Source organism: Protomyctophum bolini (assembly GCF_963924005.1).
Source record: "Protomyctophum bolini genome assembly, chromosome: 3".
Lineage (NCBI taxonomy): Eukaryota > Metazoa > Chordata > Actinopteri > Myctophiformes > Myctophidae > Protomyctophum > Protomyctophum bolini.
The window spans coordinates 48,982,360-49,007,359 of record NC_137864.1 but is presented as its reverse complement, the minus strand read 5'-3'; the positions used below and the strand labels follow the sequence as shown (position 1 = coordinate 49,007,359).

At 40.8% G+C, this 25,000-nt stretch overlaps 1 protein-coding gene across 2 annotated transcripts; it reads right to left on the bottom strand.

The window, feature by feature from the left end:
- Window positions 1-829: 829 nt before the first annotated feature.
- On the bottom strand, window positions 830-24,755 carry sun2 (Sad1 and UNC84 domain containing 2). 2 transcript variants are annotated; one of them, XM_080755845.1, is made up of 17 exons: window positions 24,659-24,755; window positions 24,448-24,532; window positions 14,878-14,986; window positions 13,970-14,085; window positions 13,531-13,872; window positions 12,851-12,916; window positions 12,623-12,694; window positions 12,094-12,245; window positions 10,987-11,037; window positions 10,732-10,770; window positions 9,679-9,939; window positions 8,612-8,764; window positions 8,123-8,225; window positions 7,801-7,916; window positions 4,773-4,946; window positions 4,426-4,515; window positions 830-3,611 (listed from the first exon to the last, which is right to left on the bottom strand). In XM_080755845.1, exons 3-17 carry the CDS (start codon window positions 14,982-14,984, stop codon window positions 3,495-3,497), a joined length of 1,959 nt encoding a protein of 652 aa, XP_080611971.1. In that variant the 5' UTR covers window positions 14,985-14,986; window positions 24,448-24,532; window positions 24,659-24,755; the 3' UTR covers window positions 830-3,494. The 2 variants fall into 2 exon arrangements, with proteins under 2 accessions (XP_080611971.1, XP_080611970.1); XM_080755844.1 differs by lacking the exon at window positions 24,659-24,755 and having other exon boundaries at window positions 24,448-24,642.
- Between the last annotated feature and the right edge of the window lie 245 nt (window positions 24,756-25,000).

Here is a 25,000-nt window from a genome sequence, read left to right as displayed (position 1 = left end):
TGGGCTATAACCCACGGTTTTTTTCATTTTTCATTTTTTTCAAATCCTCAAAAATGATGAAAAACGGCGTGCCATAGTATGCCGTACGATATGGGCTATAGCCCACGGTCCAAAATGATGAGAAACGAGGCTAACTTTTTTTTCCAAAATTTCAAAAAACATGGGCTATAACCCACCGTTTTTTTCATTTTTTTCAAATCCTCAAAAATGATGAAAAACGGCGTGCCATAGTATGCCGTACGATATGGGCTATAGCCCACGGTCCAAAATGATGAGAAACGAGGCTAACTTCTTTTTTCAAAATTTAAAAAAACATGGGCTATAACCCACGGTTTTTTTCATTTTTCATTTTTTTCAAATCCTCAAAAATGATGAAAAACGGCGTGCCATAGTATGCCGTACGATATGGGCTATAGCCCACGGTCCAAAATGATGAGAAACGAGGCTAACTTTTTTTTTCAAAATTTCAAAAAACATGGGCTATAACCCACCGTTTTTTTCATTTTTCATTTTTTTCAAATCCTCAAAAATGATGAAAAACGGCGTGCCATAGTATGCCGTACGATATGGGCTATAGCCCACGGTCCAAAATGATACTCTAATAGTATTACTTATAATAATGTAATTAAAGATAAATTCATTCAGATTTATTTATTTTTATTTCATTTTCCAGATTTTTTTTTTCTTCTTTTTTTTAGATTTTCATTGGTGGGCCAGTCATAATGGTCCCGCGGGCCTGATGTGGTCCGCGGGCCTGAGGTTGAGTATCACTGTACTAGTAGACACAACCTCAGACACATTTTTCTGTCAGAGGAAAAGTAACAATAAATGTATCAAAACATTTTTTATTTAGATAGAGATAGAAGACAAATCTTGGCAACATACTCATAGCTTAAAACAAATCAATAACATTATAAAGCTCTACTAAATGCTTTAGAATGTATTTGCCAGCAAGTCAGCCATACTCTACTCTACTTTGGGTTTTGCCTATCAAGGAAAAGCATTCTTTCTGACACACCTTTTGCTATATTCATCCAATAGCCCTTTTACTTGATTGATTTTTAAGTAAACATTTAAAACAATGTATGAGTTAGATGTCCACCGAGTTCTCCGATACACTACTAGGGAGTCATTCCTCATGTTACTTATGGCAACCTAAGGGGAGTTAAAGGGCAGAAGTCTGGTCCTTTATATGCAAGAAAAAGCACTTAAGAACATTCCCAAGTGGATTCCCAACATCACTATTGTACAATGATTGATGAACAAGAATACATTTCAGCAATGATCTACTAATAATTGTAGTAGGATGTATTCAGTAATGCCCTTGTGTTATGTCTCTCACCATGCTTGACTTCAACATGCTTATCCCACCCTGTGCCAGCAGGGAGTGCTACACTGTCACAAGTATTTAAACATTTTCATTAAATATAGTAGACGTATTAACAAAATAATCATAACTGGAAAGAAAATATCATGAAATAAATATTATTAATAAGTATTGTGTCAAAAGGTTTTGTTCAAAAATACTGCACCTTAGATTTCTTTAAAAAACAAACTCATTATAGGCAGAGTTCCATGATATAGCTTAAATTAAATTACTACATATGAATTATTTGAATATTACTTTTCAACAATAGCTTTACATTCATGACAGTGGTCATCTTTGGATAACATTTTTGTTTTTGCATGCATGTCTTTTCTATGGAATTACAATTTAGAACAAAACCTATCAACCTTTGATGTGACAATAATTTAGAAGTACCCGACAAACCTGATTAACAAGCACTAAATAGATTAAAAAACAAAAAAAATCAGAAGGTGCATCTGAAATATGTAACAAATAACTATGCATCATACATAATTATAATTCAAAGTCATGGTACATTTGCCTCTCCTTTCCTCTCCTTTATCTACCATCAATACCTAACATTTACGGTACAAAAATGTATGGAGAATATAATAAAACACCATACCAATAAAATGAATGAGTCATGTTATTCCTATGATCTAGTGCAGTGTGTTCTGATTTGTAAACATCAACTAATCTTTCCGGTTGACTCAATGCTTCCAATAATTTTACATGTGGATTTGCACTTAAAAAGCGACAATTATTTCTAGAACACAGCGATAACATGACACCTTAAAGTATTACCTCAAGTAACTTTAAATAGCAAATAAATAATACTTTTCTTCTGCAAATTATAAAGAAGAAGAATCCTGGTAAGATAGATGCATAAGAGTTAAAACATCATTTTTTTGAAGAGGTAAGCAAAAGTATTTTCAAGTATTCCAGTTAAAAAAAAAGGAAAGAAAGAAACTTGGAGGTTACAAACCTTAAAGTATTGGGAAAATGTTAAGGGTGAAAACCGACAAAGCTGCAAATTAATTTCTACTGTAAAATCCAGAGTGAGGATTTTTCGGTGTATTTGTGTTCCTGATGTGACTATCATGTATGAGTCTATGACCCCATGATATATATCCTAATGTACTGTATTTCATGTGTTATACACATAATCTTTACGCAATGTATCACTCTGAAATGTGTTGCTGAACTTTTGCTGAATTTAAGCAACAGCTATCAGATGAGAGTTTGGGTGTTTTGGCAAAAAAGTAAAAATAGAAGAAAAAAATCTTTTGAATGAATATAATCTCATAAACGGAAAACACTGATAGAAAAAAACAATCACCTTCAGCATTGAATGTACCTGAATGTACCAGAGGTTTGTTCAACTCATTACACTATCGTCAGTGATTCAACACAGCAGGCTAAAGCTATAGTTTTGTGCAATCTGTGTGTTCGGCAGTCCACTACTACTATTACTGTAAAACATTCAGCATAGAAATAAATGCCCAGTACAGACCGTTCCATTCATAGCAATGCTGTGCTTCGGAAGAGGAAGTAATCCTTCCACAGGGCTGGTGTGGTGCATTTGTTCGACATTTAAGATGCATTTGTTATGGTTAACCACAGCAGCAATGATAAAGGAAGCAGTGCACACTGCACACCAAAGTTGCAAAGATGCGACTACTAGTATAGTCACACACTCGTAGTCCTGATGCAATGTGAATTTATTGAGCAAAAAACAATGTTTCGACTGGTCCGTTATTGTATTTTTATTATAATTTTTTTTTCAATAAATTTGTTTGCATTGAGGCTATGAGTGTGTGATTACTTTTTCTATGCGACTTAATCCACAGCAATAAGCTAAATCAAGTAGAACTGTGAACATTGACGTACTGTAGGGCAATGACCTATCTCATCTATACTTGATCCAATGACCGCAGTCAATTCCACACCTTTCTGTACATTCAGCCCATTTTGCTTTAAACACTGAACAGTTTTTATGTAATTACACTTCCCACATATTGTGCAGAGGGAAAGCAAAGCACTGAGGTCTGAAAAAAGATTTGGTTCATGTTTTTTGCTATATTCGTTAAAATATGCATTCTGAAGGGAAGGGGATCCATATACTGCAGCTTGGTGCAAGTCCTTCTTACGTAGAGGCCATCTTTCCATGAACGCGGAATCGGTATAGACAAGTGTACTCCATGTGACCCCAGTTGCTGAGGACGCGCAGCTCCACGAATCGATGCACCACATTAGTGGGGTCCTGAGGAAAGAGAAGAGAAGAGAAGAGAAGAGAAGAGAAGAGAAGAGAAGAGAAGAGAAGAGAAGAGAAGAGAAGAGAAGAGAAGAGAAGAGAAGAGAAGAGAAGAGAAGAGAAGAGAAGAGAAGAGAAGAGAAGAGAAGAGAAGAGAAGAGAAGAGAAGAGAAGAGAAGAGAAGAGAAGAGAAGAGAAGCAAAAAGGTTAGACTATGTATTTTCCTAGCAAGATATGGCAAGATGTTTTGCACTGTCTACGTAGGCACTCATGCCAGTTTAACATCAGAAAAAGTATGTATTGGCGGATATAGCAGGAACTACTACTAAAACCTGTGGATGAATCAGGTGACTATTCATATTTCAGTTAAAACGGAAAAGCTCTGTGTTGCCACGGTAATTGCACGTGATCAGGTTTGGTTATGGTACCCAGCATCGGGCAGGTTGCATGGATGAATTAGTATTTCTGTCTCTCCCTCTCTCTCTCTCTCTCTCTCTCTCTCTCTCTCCATCTCCCCTGTGGTCTGCCCGTCATTATTTCTCTCCTCTCTCTCTCTGTCTTTGTCTGTCTGTCTCTCTCTTTCTCTCCTCTCTGATAGAGCTCTGGTGTGACATCACACACTACCTCCATTCCTCTCAACTGCCCTCTCTGACATCAGACTAAAGAGAGAGCACAGCAACAGTAACTTGTGCTTGCATCGACCATTGCTAACAATGTAGATTTGCGCTGACGTCAGGCATGACCAGTCCATATATGGCCATATTCATCCAACAAACACACACAGTGAGTGTGAACTTTCAAACTTCATAAAATATAAACTCACAGGGAGCTCAAACGTCTGTGTTGACTCCCCATCCTCATTGTAAGTGAACTGCCCAAGCAGTGCCCCTTCTTCAGTGTCATTTACCATCCCCTGTTAGAGAAAGGGGGAGAGGGGGGAGGTGGAGAGAAAAATATATAATTAATCAGTTTCTATGTATAACGTATCTTTTTTGTAAAAAGAAAAAGTATTATTTCATAAGAGTTAATTGCCTTAATTGTAGAAAATAATGATGATGTATAGCTTACATTTGTACACACTCTCAAGAGTTAAATTAACGCTGTACTAGAGCTATGAATTACTGAGGTGTCCTAACAACAAACCTCCTACTAATGCCTCAATCGACTCACATAAACCTGGAAGTCCTTGGGCGCCGAGTCGATGCGTCCCGTGGGGGAGTTGCAGCGGGGTAGGTGGTCCACGGTGACATGTGTGATTCTGACCGGGTGAGAGAGGGAGAGCACCAGGATGCCCTGCACTCCGTGGAAAGCCCAGCACTTTCCTGGCAGCAGCACTGGATAACCCTGGTTGAGAGAGAGAGAGAGGTGAGGAGTGAGAGAAGAGGTAGCAAGACTAAGCCCATCAGGTCTATTAACCACTTCCAATAATATTACTTTTAATATTACAGTTTTTAGAGCTGGGGGCGTGTGGTATGTCATATAGCAATTTTTGGGCATGTTAAGAAGCTCTTTTGACACCCCGTGGATTGCGCAAAACGGCCTTGAATTAGTCATGGGTGTGTTTAAGGCGTGTTTGAGACGTACCCAATCAACATGTCCGTACTATTCTCTTTACCAGTCAGCTGATGTCACATACGGAATGCGCACTTTGGGGATCGTTATATTACATTTCTTCAGGCTGGCACCATAGAAGACATGACATATGACTTTGTCACATTTGGGTTAATTATTCCTATTGCACTGCATGCTGTCACCTTTATGCCTCAAAATAATTTGTTTCTATTGAGAAACACCAGTAAAATGATATTTTAATTTAAATTATAATTATATTATATTTGAAATGAGTAATGAGTTGAATGCGTGGTGCGTAATGCTGTGGATGGTATATGGTCTTCGCTCGTAGGCTACGAATAAAATAGCATTTTATTGAAGAAGACATGAATCGAGTGTGATACAGCGTATGAAAGCAAACTTCCCAAGGATTATGGAGATGTTTTTCTTTTTTTTTAAGGTTGAGAAATGAAAGAATTATGGCCGTTTCTAATCTCAACATTTCACAATAAAAAGACGCATTTCAAAGAGCTGTTGCCATGTCTCATAGAAACAAGTAAATGGGTCTATAAAAATAATCCCAAAATAAGCGCATATAACAGGGGTCAGTAACCTATTTTAAATGAAGTGCCATGTTTTTATTTTCTAGATAGTGAGTCTGCCATATCCAGATTAATTTTAATGACACCACATTAAAATAAAAAACATATTTTGATTGTCCACAAATATAAAGTTCTTCCATCTTTTTAAATATTTTCTTGCACATTGTTACAATGATCATTATATATCCGCCTGCAGTCAGAGTTCATAGTTTTAATGAATGAATGTCATGCATTGTGAGCTGGTGGATCTGCTATTTTCAAAAGTAATCTTGGAAAAATGTAATTACATTTTTGGATTAGCCGTCCTTAGTTGGGCAAATGCATTCATCTGGGGATCCTTGACATGGGAATGTGCTGTGTGAGGATCACTGGTTTAAACAACATTAGGAGAAAAGCTCAAATAACCACTTTAGAAACAAGAAAATCAACCACAACTACCAATATTTACAAGAAGCCGCTTATAATAACCAGTAAGACGCGCAAACGCGGGAAGCGAACGCAGCTGAGACCCTGCAGATCATGTCTGTCTGTCTGTCTGTCCCGCTGTTACTGTATATGTGGACCTGGCCCCTTTTGTGCCCATATATGGAGCTGAGTGATTGCTGATGCAACACACTACACTCCATATTTGGATAGCGGGACAGACAGACAGACACACAGACAGACATGATCTGCTAGGTCTCATAGTAAGTGCTCACTGCGTTCGCAAACAGACTTGGCAACCCTCCCAGAGCCGCTCAAGTGTAAAATCAAACATTGCTTTTTGCGTTTATGAGATGGTCAGACCCACGTCTAATCGTTATGCGCTGAGTCAAGGGGCTTAATAGCAAATTGCGCAAAGCGAAAATAATTAACATATGGACACTCCCACAATGCTAAAATATTCAGGAACGCCGTATGCCATACGTGTGTGCGTGAGTGCTCATTGCGTTCGCAATAATATATCGTTGGATAAGATTTTGTCAACAATTCCATGCTGTATTGATGTCATATAGGAGAGATAACATGTCAAACGTTGATAAAAAAAATTACTGTTCTTCTACACTAATTGTGTAGACTTCTTGTAAATGCAGATGCAGATGCAGATGTTTAACAATAATTGAACTCTTGAGAGCGTAAAATGAAACCAAATGGACCCTCAATTTTACACTCTCAAGAGTTAAAGATCTATGAGGGTCCATTTGGTTAACAACTCGCCGTCATTTAGCTGCAGGGGATCACATGGAACCTCCTCAAGGACCACTGGTTGAAAACCACTGCTTTAAGTGAAAATCCATCCTCAGATATTTCTATAATGCTGTCGTTTTATCCTGGAGCTGCTCCATAGACTGTGATGCTCCATAGACTGTGATGCTCCATAGACTGTGATGATGTGTTCACACTATAGCGGCGACAAAGGCCACATGTAACACCTGACACTTGTCGCTGCGTGACGCTCTTCAAATTAAAGTCGAGCAGGCACTACTAACACACCATTGACTCCGTTGAAAGCCCAGCAATGAAGACACAAATACCGGTATATTTTAAATTCCCCTTTTCTCTAGTTTTGTAGCTTTGTTGCACTGCAGCAATTGAACTCCTGGGACATTATGACAGACCCCATGGTAAATGTTTTAATGTTCAGCCCCACATTCAACTCATTTGTTAGTAAGATCTCAAACTACAATGCAATGCAATGAGCCCACAAAGTCAGACGCTAATTCAATGTCAATAGACTAACTCGTACAAATCAGGTACTGATGCTCTGATTTGTAGCTCATAAAAAGGTAGTATGTTCCAACCTTTCTGAAAACCTGAGTTTGACACCCCTGATCTTAGCTGTTAGACACTGATATATGGAAGTTCCATAATGGAACTATTGTTCCATAGGCCTACATACACACAATGCACAGAGAATGTCATGCATCACTTGTAAAAGTGTCAGCTCATGTGCTTTTAAGACACAATAATACCTTTAAATAGTGATGGGCCTTCTAAAAAAGACTTTGAGTGGATGTAGTGTGTTGGGACTCAGGAGAAGATAAAGACAGAGAGATTGAGAATACCTGTATAACAGTGCGAGGGCTCTCCGAGGGGTACCAGAGTGGGAAACCAAACAGGGTCACACAGGCTGAGCGCATACGGTATGTCTCTGAACACTTAGTGCTGACCACACTGGCACCTACACACACACACACACACACACACACACACACACACACACACACACACACACACACACACACACACACACACACACACACACACACACACACACACACAATGATTGATAATAATACAATTCTTCTTTTGTTTCTTAAAAGAGCTAATGATTACAAAACAAACAAATGTAAATTAGAGATCGTAACAGAAAGTGAAGTGTCAAACCTTGCGTCTCCAGAGCAAAGTCTGCCATTTTGTCAGCCATGGGACGTCCACAGTCTGACCCTGTACTGATCTCTTCACCGACAGCTCCATTCATGTCCTGGTCCTGTCGCACACACACACACACACACACACACACACACACACACACTTCAACATTTGACGCTTGTGCTGCCAAATAACGATTCCAGTGAATATTTTTAAGGGACAAAGCCAGAGGGACTTCTTGGTCCCTTGTCGAATTTAACCTTTTTGCAGTCTAAACATTCCAAATGTAGAGGTAGAGGTTCGTCCCTCACATCTACATGTACGTCCAACCGTCAGTATGCCCATATATGGGGAATGCTGATGTCATCAGTATATGCCCATGTATGGGCATGCCCCTTTGCGTTTCCAGATGACTGACTGAGTTGCACGTACTGTATACATGCATATCCGTGCATATGTTTATGTATCAATGAATGTGTCACTGAGCAGCAGCAGGGGCCTTGCCTTGATGCGGTCCAGGAGCCACTTCTCCATGGCCTGTTGGAGCTCTGGGGTGAGCTGGTTGTGGTGGAGCGGCGTTGTCACAGGCTCAGGACAGGGTGCAGGAGGAGGAGGAGGAGGAGGAGTCATCTGGATGGACAACAGCTCCTGGGACAGCTACAGCAAAACAAAAAGAAGAAGTGTTCTGACTCAAACTCTTCTGAGTAGTGGGAGGGAAATTCTCTCTTGATCGAGGCTAACGATATGGCTACTTTGCAGACATATCTGGCCATTCGTATTCTTATGCATTGGAAGAAAAAAAAACCTTCACATTCCCGTTGGATATCTGACATACTGTATTTTTTTTTAATTGGAAAAAATTAAATATACATTGCGTGGCTCAATCTCCAAATTCAGTAAAGCATGGCAGCCTTTTCTATCTCATGTTGACCGCCTTGCACTTGTGCCCCCGATTGAACCTGAATAACTGTCACCATGACTGGCCAACCTGTCTTGTCTGGATGATGTTTGTGACCATGATCTGCTTTGTATATTGGACTATATTGGAGTTTATTTTTTATATATATATTGTTTTTATTATTTTGTTGTGTTTTGAATGTTCTTTGGTTGTCTTGATTTGGAGTTTGTGTTTTGTTGTTGTGCATGTTTTAGTTTTTTGTATTTGTTACTCTGTTTGTATTTCTCAATTTACTTTAATAATTTGTAAAAAACTAAAAATGTATAAACAGAACATTAAAAAATATATATATATATCTGGCCATTCGTTCTCATGTTTTTTTCGGGGGTTTTTGTACAACAAATGTTAGCCATGTTATTTAGACAGATGCTAGGTTGGTTCTTATATAGAATAGAATAGTAAATAGAAAGTGTCAAATTAAGCGTCCTTGACTTCTTGAATTAAACAGAATCCCTAATTGCTTCCGATAAGGAGGTTGGTGTGTGTGTGTGTGTGTGTGTGTGTGTGTGTGTGTGTGTGTGTGTGTGTGTGTGTGTGTGTGTGTGTGTGTGTGTGTGTGTGTGTCGTAATTGTATAGTGCTTTGGATAATGGTTATATAGATGCACCATTTACCTTAACATTTCCCTCTTCCATGGCGTCCAGCCTGTGGTTGAGGCTGTCGGAGGCAGTGTGGCTGTGTGTTTGGTATTCTTCTATCTGCGTCCTCAGTGCGGCCACTTCCTTGTCCAGACGCAGCCTGGAGTCTGAGTCAGCAGCCTCCATCCTGAGCCTGGAGTCTGAGTCAGCAGCCTCCATCCTGAGCCTGGAGTCTGAGTCAGCAGCCTCCATCCTGAGCCTCATGCCCCGCATGTCCAGCTGCATCTTCTCCTCCAGCTGAGACATTGGCGGAAAAAAGTACTTTACTTAAGTAAAAGTATCAATACTGCAAGTAAAAGTCTGGAATACTCGAGTAGTAAAAGTATACAAAACTATTGGCATCAAAATATACTTGAAATACCAAAAGTAGAAATACTGCAGAATGTCCCATTTCATGTTTTCAAATGTATCTACAAGCTCACAATCATTGTGAGCTTGTAGATCTGCTATTTTCAAATGGCCAAAATGTATACAGGGCTGAACTGTTTAACATTTAGTACATAATACGTCCTGTAACGTCATAAGGATTGGAACCGAGAGGTGCCTTGGACGTCTGTGGACGTCCTAGCGACGTCCAAACGACGCGGGGCGAGATAATAATATTCAGAATTATTCCTATTTTTTTTTTTGGCATTTCGCTTTTCGCTTGCCGTATGCCAACGCTCTGTGCAACTATTAGCTTGTCATTGACTCCCATGTTAGCGCGGCGGAAAGAATGACTCGTATCTCCTGATCCAGGGCGCTCTCCGTGGTGATGAATGGATCGATATGCTGGTGCTGCATTTCTGCTCCTCATCCGTCTCTCCCGCAAAATATGAACTCTTTTTGGAGCGTATATAAATATATTAAGATGATCGGAGATTGTGAGGTCACTTTGTCAGTCAACTTTTTTAAGAAAGTATTTCCGGTTCATGGCTTTCAAAATAAAAGCGATCACTACTCTGGCGATTACTCTGGCGCAAGCAAAGCCTTTATTTTGATGCAGTTCCGGTACTAAATGTGTTAATAGAGAGGATGAAATTCTCTGACCTGGCTATAAATGTTCTCCTGCTTCAGCAAGATTTCCTCCTGTAAACACACACACACACAGACACACACACACACACACACACACACACACAGAGAGAGAGAGAGAGAATGGTGATTGGTTCTCTTGAGGGTGCGTGCTAAAGAGTGGCCCAATCAGCTAAGGAGTTTCTTGAATTAACTTGCATTGCTCATTTAGTTTAGTCATTTTGGTAAATGTCGCAGTGAGCAAAAAACTAAAAAAGGTAAAATTCTCACCAGCAGACCCTGCATCTTCTTCTCTACAGCAGCGGACACAATGGCTGGATCCTAAAAAGAGAGACCAGTTTGCCTGTAAGAAGACCATCCTGGAAACATAGAATAGGCTACGCCTGACTGACTGCAATTTATATGGATAGGTGGAAAACTTTAGTTAAACTTTCAAAGTGATGCATTACTTTACCTATCTCTGCTGTCGGAAGGAAACTCCAAAATGTTCATTTTTCAGGAAATGAAAAATAATCTTTTTTTCAGGAAATTAAGAAAACCTTATATTTTATACACACAGGCGTAAATGGTGTTCAATAGCACTGATTTATGCCAAAAAATCTAAAACCTCAAAAATGGAGTTATGAGGTTTCCTACCGACAGCAGTGCTATGTTACATTACATGTTCTGATAGTTGTACTTGAATGTTGACATGAAATAATCATGTCATTAGGGCGATCGGGACAAAGTCGTGAAGAGTGAAGACAAGTGAAACTAAGTCTACTACGATAAAGATGCCAAGGATTCTACAGTGATGTCACTGTTATGCAACACGGAAGTAGCACAGACTCGAACCCGTTTATAAACCAGTGACGTGACATCACTGATGAATCCTTGGTATTGGCATCTTCATGCGACCGAGTCAACTTCTCTCTGCTGGAAGGTTATATTTGCTCGCACTGGTCCGTGTACCGGTGTTTCTGGTTTAACCCATTCTGACCTGAGATCAGATTCATACGAGGTTTCCACCGGACACACACGGGTCTGATGAACCCATTCTGACCTGAGATCAGATTCTAAAAAATGTCAGTCGTTCTTCGATTTTTCAAAAATAGCAGACCTACAAGCTCGTAGCGCGCCACTCGGTGGCGCGCTATGAGCTTGTAGATCTGCTATTTTTCAATAGCTAAAGCATAACATAGTGCTAACACCAAAATGGGTGCCCGCCCAGAATGGGTTAAAGTAAACCAGTGGTTCTCAACAAGGGGTCTAGGCTCTGGGGACCCCAGGGGGTCCTTGAGGGGCTTCCAGGGGGTCCCAGCTAAAGGATTTCAACACTGTGTCAGGGTTAAATTCATATTTGCATGCAGACAGAGAACAGAAAAGAAGAACTCCTACCACTGTAGGGATGAGAGGCCTCGTGTTGGTTGGAGGAGAGAGAGGAAGTGGAGGGACCAATGGTTGCTTCCTGGGTTCTGCCTGTGTTTGGGTCTTCAAAATGGTCCTGCGAGGCATGAGACAGGCCAACCAGGGAAACAGGAACCAAATACCTGGGACAACAGAGAGAGGATACAGACTTAATTCTTTTTTAATCTTTCCGCTATTTTAGCCACTGTATTTAACAAATACATTTTGTAATAATAATTTAGAAAATATAGCTTTTTTAAATTAAAATCATTTATTATGTTAATTAGTTTGATTAACTGTTGCAACCCCTAGACACCACAAAAATAACCACAACTTGAATTCATAAACATTCTAGAGCAATTAAGTGTATTGATGTGAAATCAGTGCTTAGAGGCCTTAGACCATAGGACTGTGGAACATTGTCAAATATAATATCCCAAATATGTTAATAAGGTATACACAGGTCTCGTGAGGCTATTTCTGTAACACTGAAACCAGATGGCAGTATGGTGTCACTTACTGAGAAGTGCGATGATGATGAAGAGGAGGAGGCAGGCAGCCTTTTTCCCACCAGGGCTGAGCGACGCATTAGCTACAGGGCAGAGTTGAAATGCAGGGATTGTGTTAAGCTGGTGGCTAAGTCAAATCACATGAAGTTTGTAGTCTCAAATGTGCACTGCATATTATACACAAACAGACACAAAGTATGTGTATATTCACACAAATACATACTGTGTATACAACTTACCTGAATCTGTAAGTAACTTTACTCTTGCCTGTGCTATTTCTGCCAATGGTGCGGTTGGATTTGGACCTTTGGAAGTTTAACAAACACACAAACACACACACACACACACACACCCACACACATAATTATGTTAACTTGACATTACTGCAGACCATTTTCCAAACCATTCCAAGGTTTGTTTCATTTCTTAGGAAATTGATTCCTTGAGATAGACAAACATGCTAAATGACGTGCAGTGATCTTTTGTCAAAGATGCAATTTCAGGAATTTCAAATTGAAAGGGACAAAATGGTCCCTGGAGAACGACCCATTCGTGATTTCAATTCGAACCCGTCATTTACGGTATGAACCACATAATTATGTTCATCCAACACTGACTCACCCTTTTCACAGCTAATACTAACTGTGGGCGTGTTTCTATGTGTCAGCATGATGTTAACACCCTGGCACAAAACATGAAACACGCCCACACTTCAGTTGTGTTTACCCATCAAGCATCAACATAGTCTGCTGTGGAAAATGGTCTATTATTCAGGTAAGTTTGGTAACATTTTAAATACATTTTGGACAAAATGCAACACAAAATAATGCCATTAACAGGAAATGTTCACAGCATGTGCAATAATATATGGCTAAAGCTGTGAATAGCCAGTGACACTAGTCACTAGTCTAGTACCCACTTGTTGGACTGAGGTATGCAGTGCTGTGTCCAATGTTACTGGTGCCATCGCCTTTGGCAGAGGTGGGTCTCTGGCAGCGGCCCTCGGAGGAGGAATACCCTGAACTGCAGTCTATGCTGTTCTGGTTCGTCTCCTGCGCGTGCGGCGTGTTGTGGCCCCCAGGCGTGTTGTGGCCCCCAGGCCTGCTAGAGCTATACAGCCCTGCAGCCCTGCTCTCCGTTGGGACATCCACCTGGGAGTGACAGGGTGTCTGGCTCCGACTCCGTGCCGGCGTGAGTGCGGGGCGGGGGGTTGCCGAGGTGGTTGCGACGAAGGGTACGGAGACCACGGTCTGCTGCGTCTCTGAGTGGAGGGAGATGGAGAGGAGAGGTGTAAGATCTGAGGACGATCAGTCCGTCATCATTACTGTTGCACTGCAAAGACAATATGTCATTATTACCATTGTGTTGGTCTGCCGTGGGTGGGGTCTCAGCGCCGGTCAAACTAGCATTGCTATTGGCTCTGCTGGAGGTACGTGACGCGGCCTTTCGGCTCCCTGGCTTTTTCTTAAAAACCCTGAGTGACAGACAGACAGACAGACAGACAGACAGACAGCGAGAGAGGTTCAAACATGCCCTGGGAGGCTTTCACTGGTGGTTGTTTTTGGACTCTATTAGCACCTCGCAGTGGCGGAGACTCCGGGGGTGCCTGGTAGCTGAAACACCCACGGTTAAAATAATAAGCCAATATGCACCCACCGTCCCACGTATTATGAAGACTGAATTTCGCCTCCCTTTCCCCTCCCCCTGCTCAAAATGTCACGTAGTCACACACCTTTTACGGGGGCGCTTGGGCAAGAGGTGTTGGGCCGCCCAACGTGGGCATTCAAATGCTAATAAGGTGGCTTTTGTTCGGCTGCCAGGTAGAGAGTAAACTTTGAGCACTCACGGTCATTATTGAAACAGGACGCCCCTGGCACCTCGTGATTCAAAATAAGTGGAGAATCACAGGGTGCAGCAGAAGGCGCATACCAGCCTTTTTGACATGCACGTGTGTGCTTTGGCACTCCTAAGGATGATTTATGCTTATTTGAACTCCAGTGTTGCGTACTGCAAATAGCCTACTAGTGTCTACACAGACGACTGATGCCAGTCAAAAAATATCCCAGATACCTCAAAACCACACAAAACTTAAGACACTAGTCTGGTGGTGGTCTTCTAGTCTGGTGTTGGTGGTATAATCCAGTCATTTAGGCTATTTTGACAATTTCAGCCATTCAGTATATCTTGCATTGAGCAGAGTGGTACATATAGTACAGAGCACACGATTCAAACAGACACATACTGTACACAGACAGGTATACTGTACCTGGTGGGGCTCTCCCGGTAGGATACATTAGTGACACTGCTGGAGTCAGAGTCTTCATCAGACTGATAGTAGCCACCTGACACCAGGCGGGCGCTCCTACGAGACATGACTGAGAGAGAGAGAGAAAGAAGGTGCACATGATGTAAAAACGGGTGGTTGCCGTAAAATATACACTTTTCCATACATCACAATGTATATCCACAATTCTATGGATTTTACAGTGTATTTAAACAATGATGGTTGAAGAATACCTAAAAGGCTCAACTGGTTATCTAAACCTGAACCAAGACCCGCTGCTTGCAATGGTGTCCAACTCCAAGTAGAACTTAAAACGAGATGTTCAGCCCAAGTGGTTCACAAGGTGACGTAGTGCCAGATGGTGAAAGAGAATGAGTGGGAACTTAGGACTCAAAGTATCTGAGTTGTAAAGGCCAGATACCCTGGCTAGTACCTGGAAAACTCTCAGGGATAGTTTTGAGGATTGTCTCTGGGGGTGATCTTTGCATCCAAATCGATCACTGAGACTCCCTTCCCTTTATATCTTTGGCTACAGTGATTGTGTCATCCCAGTGATGTCAGTGCTAGCCAGTCATACACATTATGGAGTCCTATAAGGCCAAAAGATGGAGTCTATAATGTCAGACAGTTAGCTCCATATATGGAGTTCCACAGTGGTATCCATGATGACTAGGACTTCAACTTCAACTTCAAAGAACTTTATTTTTCCTTTCGGAAACTTCTTTTGTGCAGTGGTAAAGACAACAGAGATCACAGCACACACAAACACAGATACTATATAAAAGATCATAAAAACGACTTTTAAAGAGGAACTACTTAAAAGTTTAAAAAGACTTGCAAATATCTAATGGATAACTATAGCGACCCATCCAACAATGGTATGATGTGATGAACAACGGTTAAATGGATACCCAGTGGTAACAGTCAGTCCAAATACATAAATTGGAATCAGAGCACAGCATAACTTGTGAACACAACACACTCAACAAAGTGTTCAAGGACAAACTGACAAAATGTTAAACACTTAAAAATATGTATTGTAGGCTTTCGCTGAACAACGCTCACAGCGTGGCGTGTCACCTTCACCACAATAACAGAAAATACACTAGTAGGCTATAGAGCCCTGAGGGACTCCGTTCAGCCATACGGGGTGTAAGAGGTTAACCACTCGAGCCCTATATAATTGGTCATACAACAAATAGGGAAAATTATCTGTAAGCTGACACGCCATCGCGGGAAAACAATTTGTCTGCATAACTTGTTAGATAAAAGTGGCCTTGACTATCGATTGGAGAAAAACATTCACAATGGCATTAAGCTTCCAATACCTTATGAAGTATAAAGGTATAATGTACCTGGATGTGCTCAGAATCAGACCATAGAGAAGATGGCTAAGATGGCTAAAGACAGATGCAATTGGAGAAACCTTGTTGCTGCCCTATACGCCAGCCGGCGTAATGGGGAATTGGGGATAAGGAAAAAGTATAAGTAACCTCATGAAGTGTTTTGGTAGCTTGACATTTTTTAAAGGTTGCAACTATTTCTCTCAATGACGTACAGCAACACATAAAGAACTGCCCTCTGCTAGCCCATCAATCCACATCCTCGCAAATAATAATGAGTGGTGGCATCATTCAGTGCTTGAATGTGGAATACACTTTGTACCTTATACTAGTTTAAAGGACAGTAATATTGGATCCCATCAGAGATGTTACAGCACATACGTAGGCCTACATTTGGTGGTATTGGAAGGGGATACATACCAGGGACATACCAGTGGTCTAGCGGCCCTCATAGACTGACTCACAGACATTACTGGCGGCCGTGGCGGGCAGCTGTTTTCCAAAGCATGCCGTGGTTTGTTTAGTTATCGAGGAACCCACTGGATTCTGTTCATAAACTTGCAGAAACGTTAAACTTGCTAGAGATACAGTAGGCAATCCTACACTCATGACCCTGAAATCAGATTCTAAAAAATGTCTTCTGCATCCTGACAGTTTTCTGAAAAAGCTATGTTTCTATGTCAGTGGTTCTTCGATTTTTCAAAAATAGCAGACCTATAAGCTCGTAGCTCGCCACTCGGTTTAGACTGAGATTAGGGTTAGCGACCTACGTGGCCAGTTAAGACTGAGGTTAGGGTAGGTCGGAATAATGACATGGCACCATCATTATTAATATCACTCATAATATACCTTTTCGCATTGCCTGTGATATGTGATATTTTCGCAGTCGCCAAATGAACAGTATTGATTGATTGATATATTTATTAACAGTTTGCAGAATTACAGTACAATTCAAGCACAACTCAATACAAAGACTGTTAACTGTGAGTGGACGACCCAATGAAGCATTACACTTGTTTACAAGAGGGTCCACCTTGTTCAATTCATCAAAACATTCAGAGACGTACAAATAACCAACAGTATGCACATGGGGACATTGGGGAGTGAATGTGTTTGGACTGAGCGGTAAGTACTGTAGTAATAGCAGCAAGTAGCAGTTGATCTCTGACAGATGCCACCGTGAATAAACCTAGCTGTTTATAATCCAGCTAATCTATGACACTCCCTGTCCCAAGTCACACTGAACGTGCATGCGCGTGACTTGGTGCATTTACAGATAGATGCCACAGCATCAGTCCAACTGCTATTCTGCCCCTGATTAGCCAGACAGCAGAGGCAGAGTCCTCTGCTGACACCCCATTGGTCCCCCCCCAGGGATGGGATCAATGGGGTGGTGCAGCAAACATCACATAGCCTACCAGAAACAATGTTAATAGACACTACTGTCTGAAATCTAGGACTCCATACCTCAGTTGTCCATTGGAAGAACAAAATAAGATCATAGCCATTACCTGTTACACATAGCAAAATACAGAGTTAATTTCCTACAATCAGCTAAAAGCACTGCCCCACACACACAAAAACCCCAAAAAGATTTAATAAAATAATAAGGTCTAATCTGTTCAAACCAAATGTGTTCATGATATAGTGCTTTCTGCTAACTTGTTTAAGTAATAACTTAATACCCTGTCATTAGTGGAACGAAGGAAGCAATACAACAGGAAGCTGTAACTTTTGAGACAGGATGCGCCCACACACACACACAGGAAGCCTGTGTGTGTGTGTGTGTGTGTGTGTGTGTGTGTGTGTGTGTGTGTGTGTGTGCGTGTGCGTGTGCGTGTGTGTGCGTGCGTGCGCGTGTGTGTAACACGCATTCGAAACTGAATTGCAATATAGTATTGAGTATAGACAATATAACATTAAACACCCGTAATGTTTTGTTTTCTACTTAACCACATTAAACCCATCATCCCTAGTCCCTACTGTGGCATGGAGGCAAAACAAGTTTAAAAATAGCAGATCTACGGCCGGGCCGTGACTCAGTGGCGTCGCGGGTTCGAGTCCCGATCCTGACGAACTTTTCTGCGTGTCTTTCCACCATCTATCTCCCCTTTCCTGTCTACCTACTGTCAAATAAAATATATAAATAAATTATCTATATAAAAAAAAAATATATATATATATATATATATATATATAAAGCAGATCTACAAGCTCACAACACACCACAATGTGTAACTTGTTAGCTTGTAGATCGGTTATTTCTGAATAGTATAAAATAGGGCATATACAGTAATAATAATAATTGTTTAAGACTAGCCTCTTGCCACAGCTGAATAACACGCAATAACTTCAAACAACAACCATGACAACCTCCTCTATTTCAGCCCTGTTTTCAACAGCATCACACTGAACGATTTTCAATATTTTATCACTGCATGCAATAACTGCAAGATTTCCATCTAATGGAACTTTTACTATTTATTCGTTTGTTGTTCGATTGATTGCAATAGGTAGGCTATTGCAAAATAAAAAGGCAGGACTTACACTACATGATTCTGCATATCTTAACTTCTGCAATATGACTGACTGGCCACATTTGCCATGACAATGTCATTAGTGCAATCGTGTGTACACTTGACCAGCAGACCTGCTTCCTCAATGCTGCAAACTCTGGCCTGGTTATGGATAAGAAGATATTTCTACCGTATATAGACCAGTGGTTCCCAAACTTTTTCATGTCAAGGACCCTCAAATTGACACTAATTAGCCCACGGACTGCCATTTGAAAAGATATGCCAGCCGCCAGCCCCCCTACCATACACTGGACCCAGAACCGTACCATACACTGGACCCAGAACCGTATACCATACACTGAACCCTATACTGTACCTACACTGGACCCTGAACTAAATATGTTGAAATGATGCTAGATCCTAGATCCTGGCACAAAGTATTTGCAGATGGAGGTCCGCAGTGCAGACAAATACATATTAATTTGTGCGTCCTTGACATTAAATTGTTTGAGAGCCACTATAGTTTAAACATTTGGAAGCAATAGACGTGTAATGTTGTTTACTGTCCCAGAGTTAAAATAACACAGAGGATTTAACCCATTCTGAACGGGAACCCGTTTTGGTGTTAGCATCATGTTATGCTTTAGCTATTGAAAAATAGCAGATCTACAAGCTCATAGCGCGCCACCGAGTGGCGCGCTACGAGCTTGTAGGTCTGCTATTTTTTGAAGAATCGAAGAACGACTGACATTTTTATAGAATCTGATCTCAGGTCAGAATGGGTTAATCAGATCAGTGTGTGTCCAGTGGAAACCTCGTATGAATCTGATCTCAGGTCAGAATGGGTTAACTTGTCAGCTAATAAAAAGCTCTCTTTCACATGGTGAGCGTTTCCCAACATGTTGAGGGGCTTTGGCTGAGACAGGAGAGACGGGACCGGTTTACAGTAATCCTTCCACTTTAAAGTGCCTCTCAGTTCAGCCCACATCTTCTGCTCGCTTCAGCAGACTTTCCTTCACCACTGGTGACCTCCCTTTCTGTCCATACTGTACTTTGTAGAGATGTTTCCCTATTTTAAATCTCGTTCTGGCTCAATTTCGTACCGTACTGTAGGAAAACCACTACTGGTATACGCAGATCATTAGAGCCAGACCAACAATAAAGGAGTAAATAAAACAACAAACAAAGTCAAGATATATCTATTGAACAAAGATGACCTGGTGACTATAAAACTTCACACTATATGGTTTATAGCTGCGTGTGTCCAGCAGTATATTGCATATCGTTGTGATCAGTCAGGCAGAAAACTGTGTGTTGTTTTGTCGTTTTTTTAATTGATTAGAAACGTTTCCATCTTGTTTTTTTGTTAAATATCAGCAAAAGTGAACATATATCCCTAATCACCAGTAGCCTACACACCTGACCATGGTGCCCATGCAATAACGTCAGACACAGAGAAGGTGCTGCTGTGCGTAAAAATAATTCTTCTTTGACGGGCGGTAAAGAAACGTTGACTCATTTAGCATTAACCCATTCTGACCTGAGATCAGATTCATACGAGGTTTCCACCGGACACACACCGGTCTGATTAACCGATTTTTCAAAAACAGCAGACCTACAAGCTCGTAGCGGGCGCGCTATGAGCTTGTAGATCTGCTATTTTTCAATAGCTAAAGCATGACATGATGCTTACACCAAAATGGGTTCCCGTTCAGAATGGGTTAATTCTCTTCAGCGGTAGAGCATGTAGTGTACCAAACTATATATGAGGAAATAGCCAACGCAAGCTGAGCTTGCAGATTGGCTATATCTTTGGTGAGCAACACCGGAGATGTAAGCCAAATAATAAGCATAAGGCTGAGAGTGTCAAAATCTTGTACATACACTAACAGTACAAGTGTACTTTCTGTATAAATGTATCTGCCTTACTACATACTATACATCTTGATTCTGATACAAATTCTTTAGACCGAATTTCCCATTACACATTTCCTATTGCTCCTATTTTTCTTAAGAAACGTGTGTATCTTAATTTTTAGAGCTTAGCTCAGTTTTTGTATTATAATTTCTTCAAATCCAGTGCTATCTCTATTATTATGGTGTGTATAATGTATTTTTGTCATTAGGCACATGATGTCACACATTTCGCTGCTTGTACCGGTGTGAGTGACAAATAAGCCCTGTTGATTGTTGATTCTTCTGCACACAGAGGTGGATCATACCCCAGACAAACGTGCCTACACGCCATCAGTACATGTGAGCAGCATAAGCTGATGCAGGCATCCAAATTGGATAAGTCTGGCATTTGGCTCTGGAAGCACAGCGTGACAGTAGATGGTGATTACGATGTGGTAGCGTTTACTCAGGAATGGGCAGGATGGGGCTGTTATTGTTCCATTAAATTACACTATGGTGTAGGTTCACCCAAAATGTTTTTGGCGAGCGAACAGCATCGTGCGACCAAGTATAAATTTGGCTTCAGCCTTAACACTGGCACTGGTAGAGCAAAGAGAGAGAGAGGGAGAGACCCCAAACAAGTACTGGGAGGGGGGAGCGGAAGCCAGGGATGAACGTTTGATGAAGGTTAGGAGGTGACAGAGAAAGAACACCGACAGAGAGACACTGTAATTCAGGAGGAGAGAGAAAGACAAGACAGGCAAATGCGAGAGGTAAGGAAGAAAGGGCTTAGATGAGAATGTATTGATAAGCATAATGTCTTGACCACTTTTTCCAAAGGATGATTCTTGTCCCCAGACTCCCACTGACCACCTTTTCAATTTTGGATTTAAATGACATTTAAAAAACAATTGCTATTGGTAATTATTTAAAATAAATACAATAATACTGCAGAGCTGAGAGACCGTTCCCATACTGTATGTAACGCACCTTGCTTCCGGTTGTTTTTAGGATTGATTTAAAAATTATTTTACTTGTCTATAAAGCTCTCAATGGTCTCGCACCTTCCTACCTACATGACTGCCTGCCTAAATATGTCCCAAAACGCCCCCCCTAAGGTCTTCCACTGCTGGCCTGCTCGCTTTGCCAAAAAAAATGGCAACAAAAAAATACGGGGAAGCAGCTTTTTGCTTCTACGGGCCGTCGGCATGGAACAAGCTCCCACTGTACCTTCGTCAGGCAGCCTCTGTAGACATTTTTTAAGCTCAGCTCAAGACCCACTTCTACAACATTGCTTTTAATTGATCTTTTATTTTTTATTTTTGTTATTCATGTCCTCACTGTATTGCATTACTGCTTGTTCTTAATGTTGTTGCCTTGCTTTTCTTTTATTCTCCATTTTTCTGTAAAGCACTTTGAGCTGCATTTCATGTCATGAAAGGTGCTATACAAATAAAGTTTTATTATTATTATTATTATTATTGTACTGTATGTGCCACTCTCGCTAAGCATCTTTTAAAGCTTGGACGTTGGACCATTACTTGGTTTGTTCCCAAACACCAACTGACAAAGCAGAATAAATAAAGCATACCAATCCTAGCAAGTCATTCACAAGGGATTTATGAGTCAGGAGATCTCAAGCTTTTGAACTTTTTCATACACAAAAGAAATTGCAGTAGCTTTTCTGCACAAGCAGGAGGTAATTACCTCCAGTCTTGGGTATGAGCTGCTGTTGATTTCAGATGTATCATTGTAGGCCATTTGTGCAGACATTAAAGGAGAATTCCATGCTAGAATGCTTTCTTATCTTTCTTTGTAGTTGTTACGTCCCCACCAAAGAGGTCCAGGTGTTTTTTTGTGCAAAAACTCCTTATTGGCTATTTTCCCTACCATAAGCCCTCAATGAATTGCATTGCATTGAATGGGAATTGAATGGGGCTATGGGGTGTTATGCTAGTTCGCTTATTTCCATCGAAAGAAGTAGTAAAGTGTGCCGCTTGGGATATTATTTACATTATGAAGAGAGGATATATACAAAGAAAATATAATTTTGAGCGATGGAAATAAGCAAATTAGCACAACACCCCATAGCCCCATTCAATTCCCATTCAATTCAATTAAATTCATTTAGGGCTTATGGTAGGGGAAATAGCCAATAAGGAGCTTTTGCACAAAAAAACACCTGGACCTCTTTGGTGGGGACGTAACAACTACAAAGAAAGGTAAGAAAGCCTTTTAGTATGGAATTCTCCTTTAACATTTTCTTTGTGTATTTATTTCCGTGTATATGACAGTGGTACATAATAATGTGGTATATATAGGCCTATAATATGTTGCATTTGAAAAAGGTTGTTGCTGGAATTGGTGAGGCAATACATTTGGCCCCATAAAGGCAGGGAATGTATAGAGACAGTTGTTGTGACAGCATGAGTGAGTTTCAGGTTTTTCGCGAGCAGGACATGGAGAAAAAGAGGAGGACGAAAGTAAGAATACACTACAAAGGCGATAGAAACACGTTTGTCTCTTTTCTTGTTGCCTTGCTCGTAAATAAATAATTGTATATTTTCTTCCCCAAAGATGGAGTGCCTTGGAATATTTTTCTATGCAAGTCTGCATTTTACACCTTTTGGGAATTAAACAGGCCCGGCCTACTACTTTTTGTACAAAGGAGAGGGAGGCATTAGCAAGTATTCATAAAATAAAGTGTCGTGTCACGATAGGATCGGTTCTCCAGGGGTCATTGAGGAGATTAGTTATTATGTTTTAACATTTTAACCATACAGACACTTGCGATTTGACAATAGCCAATCTACAAACAATTGCTGTGAAGCACTACTTTCAATTTTTTTTTATTAATTAATTAAATTAAATATATTTTAACAACGTTTAACAACTTTGATTGACTGTTTGTATACTTTATTAACAGTTTGCAGCACAAAAAGAACAAAGGAAAGTACAGTTCAATACAAGGTCTGCTAAGAGAATAAGACACAAGAAAGCACTATATGACTTGTTTCCATTGGGGTCCTCCATATTCAATTGAATTTGGGGTCCCTGGCATGAAAAACTTTGAGAACCACTGCCTTGTATCCTTTAATAGTACGGGTGTGTGACACAACTCTGACTCAGACATAGAGAATAGGTGAGTCATCTGTAAGTGTGGAACTATATAGGCTACTAGACAAATAGACATACTCCAAATTAGACTGCAAAGGAAAACTGCATAGCGCCTACCCAATTTCTTGTTAAATGGCTACCTCAAATTGCTCGGCCGTTTGATTCAATGCAAACCAGATGCTCTGCTCTCTTTTGCCTATAGTCTCTCTCTCTCTCTCTCTCTCTCTTTGTGCGTGTGCACACACAGACTGCACATGTCAATTTGCTGACTCAAACCGAAAAAAGATGCACATCCGCGACATACATGATTAAGGAACCGAGATGGTAAAATATAGCGGAAAGGAATCGTTTACTACCCCATGGTTACCGTAGTAACTCTTCCTACTATAGGCTGTGTTACAAGCTGGTTGCATCAGAACCAACCAAGAACCTTACATGGCATTTTAAACATTACAGTGTGTGCGCTATGCTAGTGTTGATTTCACATTGTTTATCAACAGTAAACGGTTATTGTCTGGCCATTTGACCAGTCAAAACACAAAACTAAAGCATCCTGGGTGGCATCATAACGGGCACCATCTTTTTAGGAAAGTATATAAGAGTAATTCTATGTTTACAGTCTATGCTAATAGATAGACGAGTGATACTTTAGGCTACTTTAGTGTTGAAAGCACACTCACCCTGCCTGTGCTCCGAGGTCAGCCTGTCGCTGTGCTGTAGTGTGGGGACTCAACAGGAACTCCCAGGCGGCCAACTGTCAAAAGTCTGTGTAGAAAAAAAAACACAGCGATAATCCACTCATTATTTGCCCCAGCAGCAGCCGATCGTCCAGCTCTTCTGAATATGTCAGTAAAAAGCGATTATTACTCAATCATGTAGGTATTTCCATACCTGTGGTGGTGTTCAGTAGGTTAATAGTTATATGGTGATCTGACCACTTGCAGCAGCAGGAGGAAGGATCGCTAACTGTGTTGTGGTCTGATCTCTCACGCTCCTCCTGTGACACCCTGCTCAGCTGCTGCCTGCCTTGAAAACAAAACCCATTGCGCCCCCAGCGGCCACTCAGCGATGTGTCGCACGAGTACCCCAGTGAATTGTTATTGAGGTATGATGACACACGGGGGCGCTATTTATCCATATTTAAAAATTCCAGTACTATGTTGCAGTAAACATGTAGCAGAGGGGCCTTCTGACAACTTCAAACAAAGTAACCTTCTTTATACTACCCAGACA

Bases quoted from the DNA above. Each gene is read 5' to 3' on its own strand.
- sun2 (XM_080755845.1), bottom strand. From the start codon at position 14,984: ATGTCTCGTAGGAGCGCCCGCCTGGTGTCAGGTGGCTACTATCAGTCT. The intron at 12,695-12,850 runs GTAAGTTGTATA...TCTGCCCTGTAG, and splicing joins AAAGTTACTTACAGATTCAG to CTAATGCGTCGCTCAGCCCT. The intron at 7,917-8,122 runs GTTTGACACTTC...GTGTGTGTGTAG, and splicing joins CTTTGCTCTGGAGACGCAAG to GTGCCAGTGTGGTCAGCACT.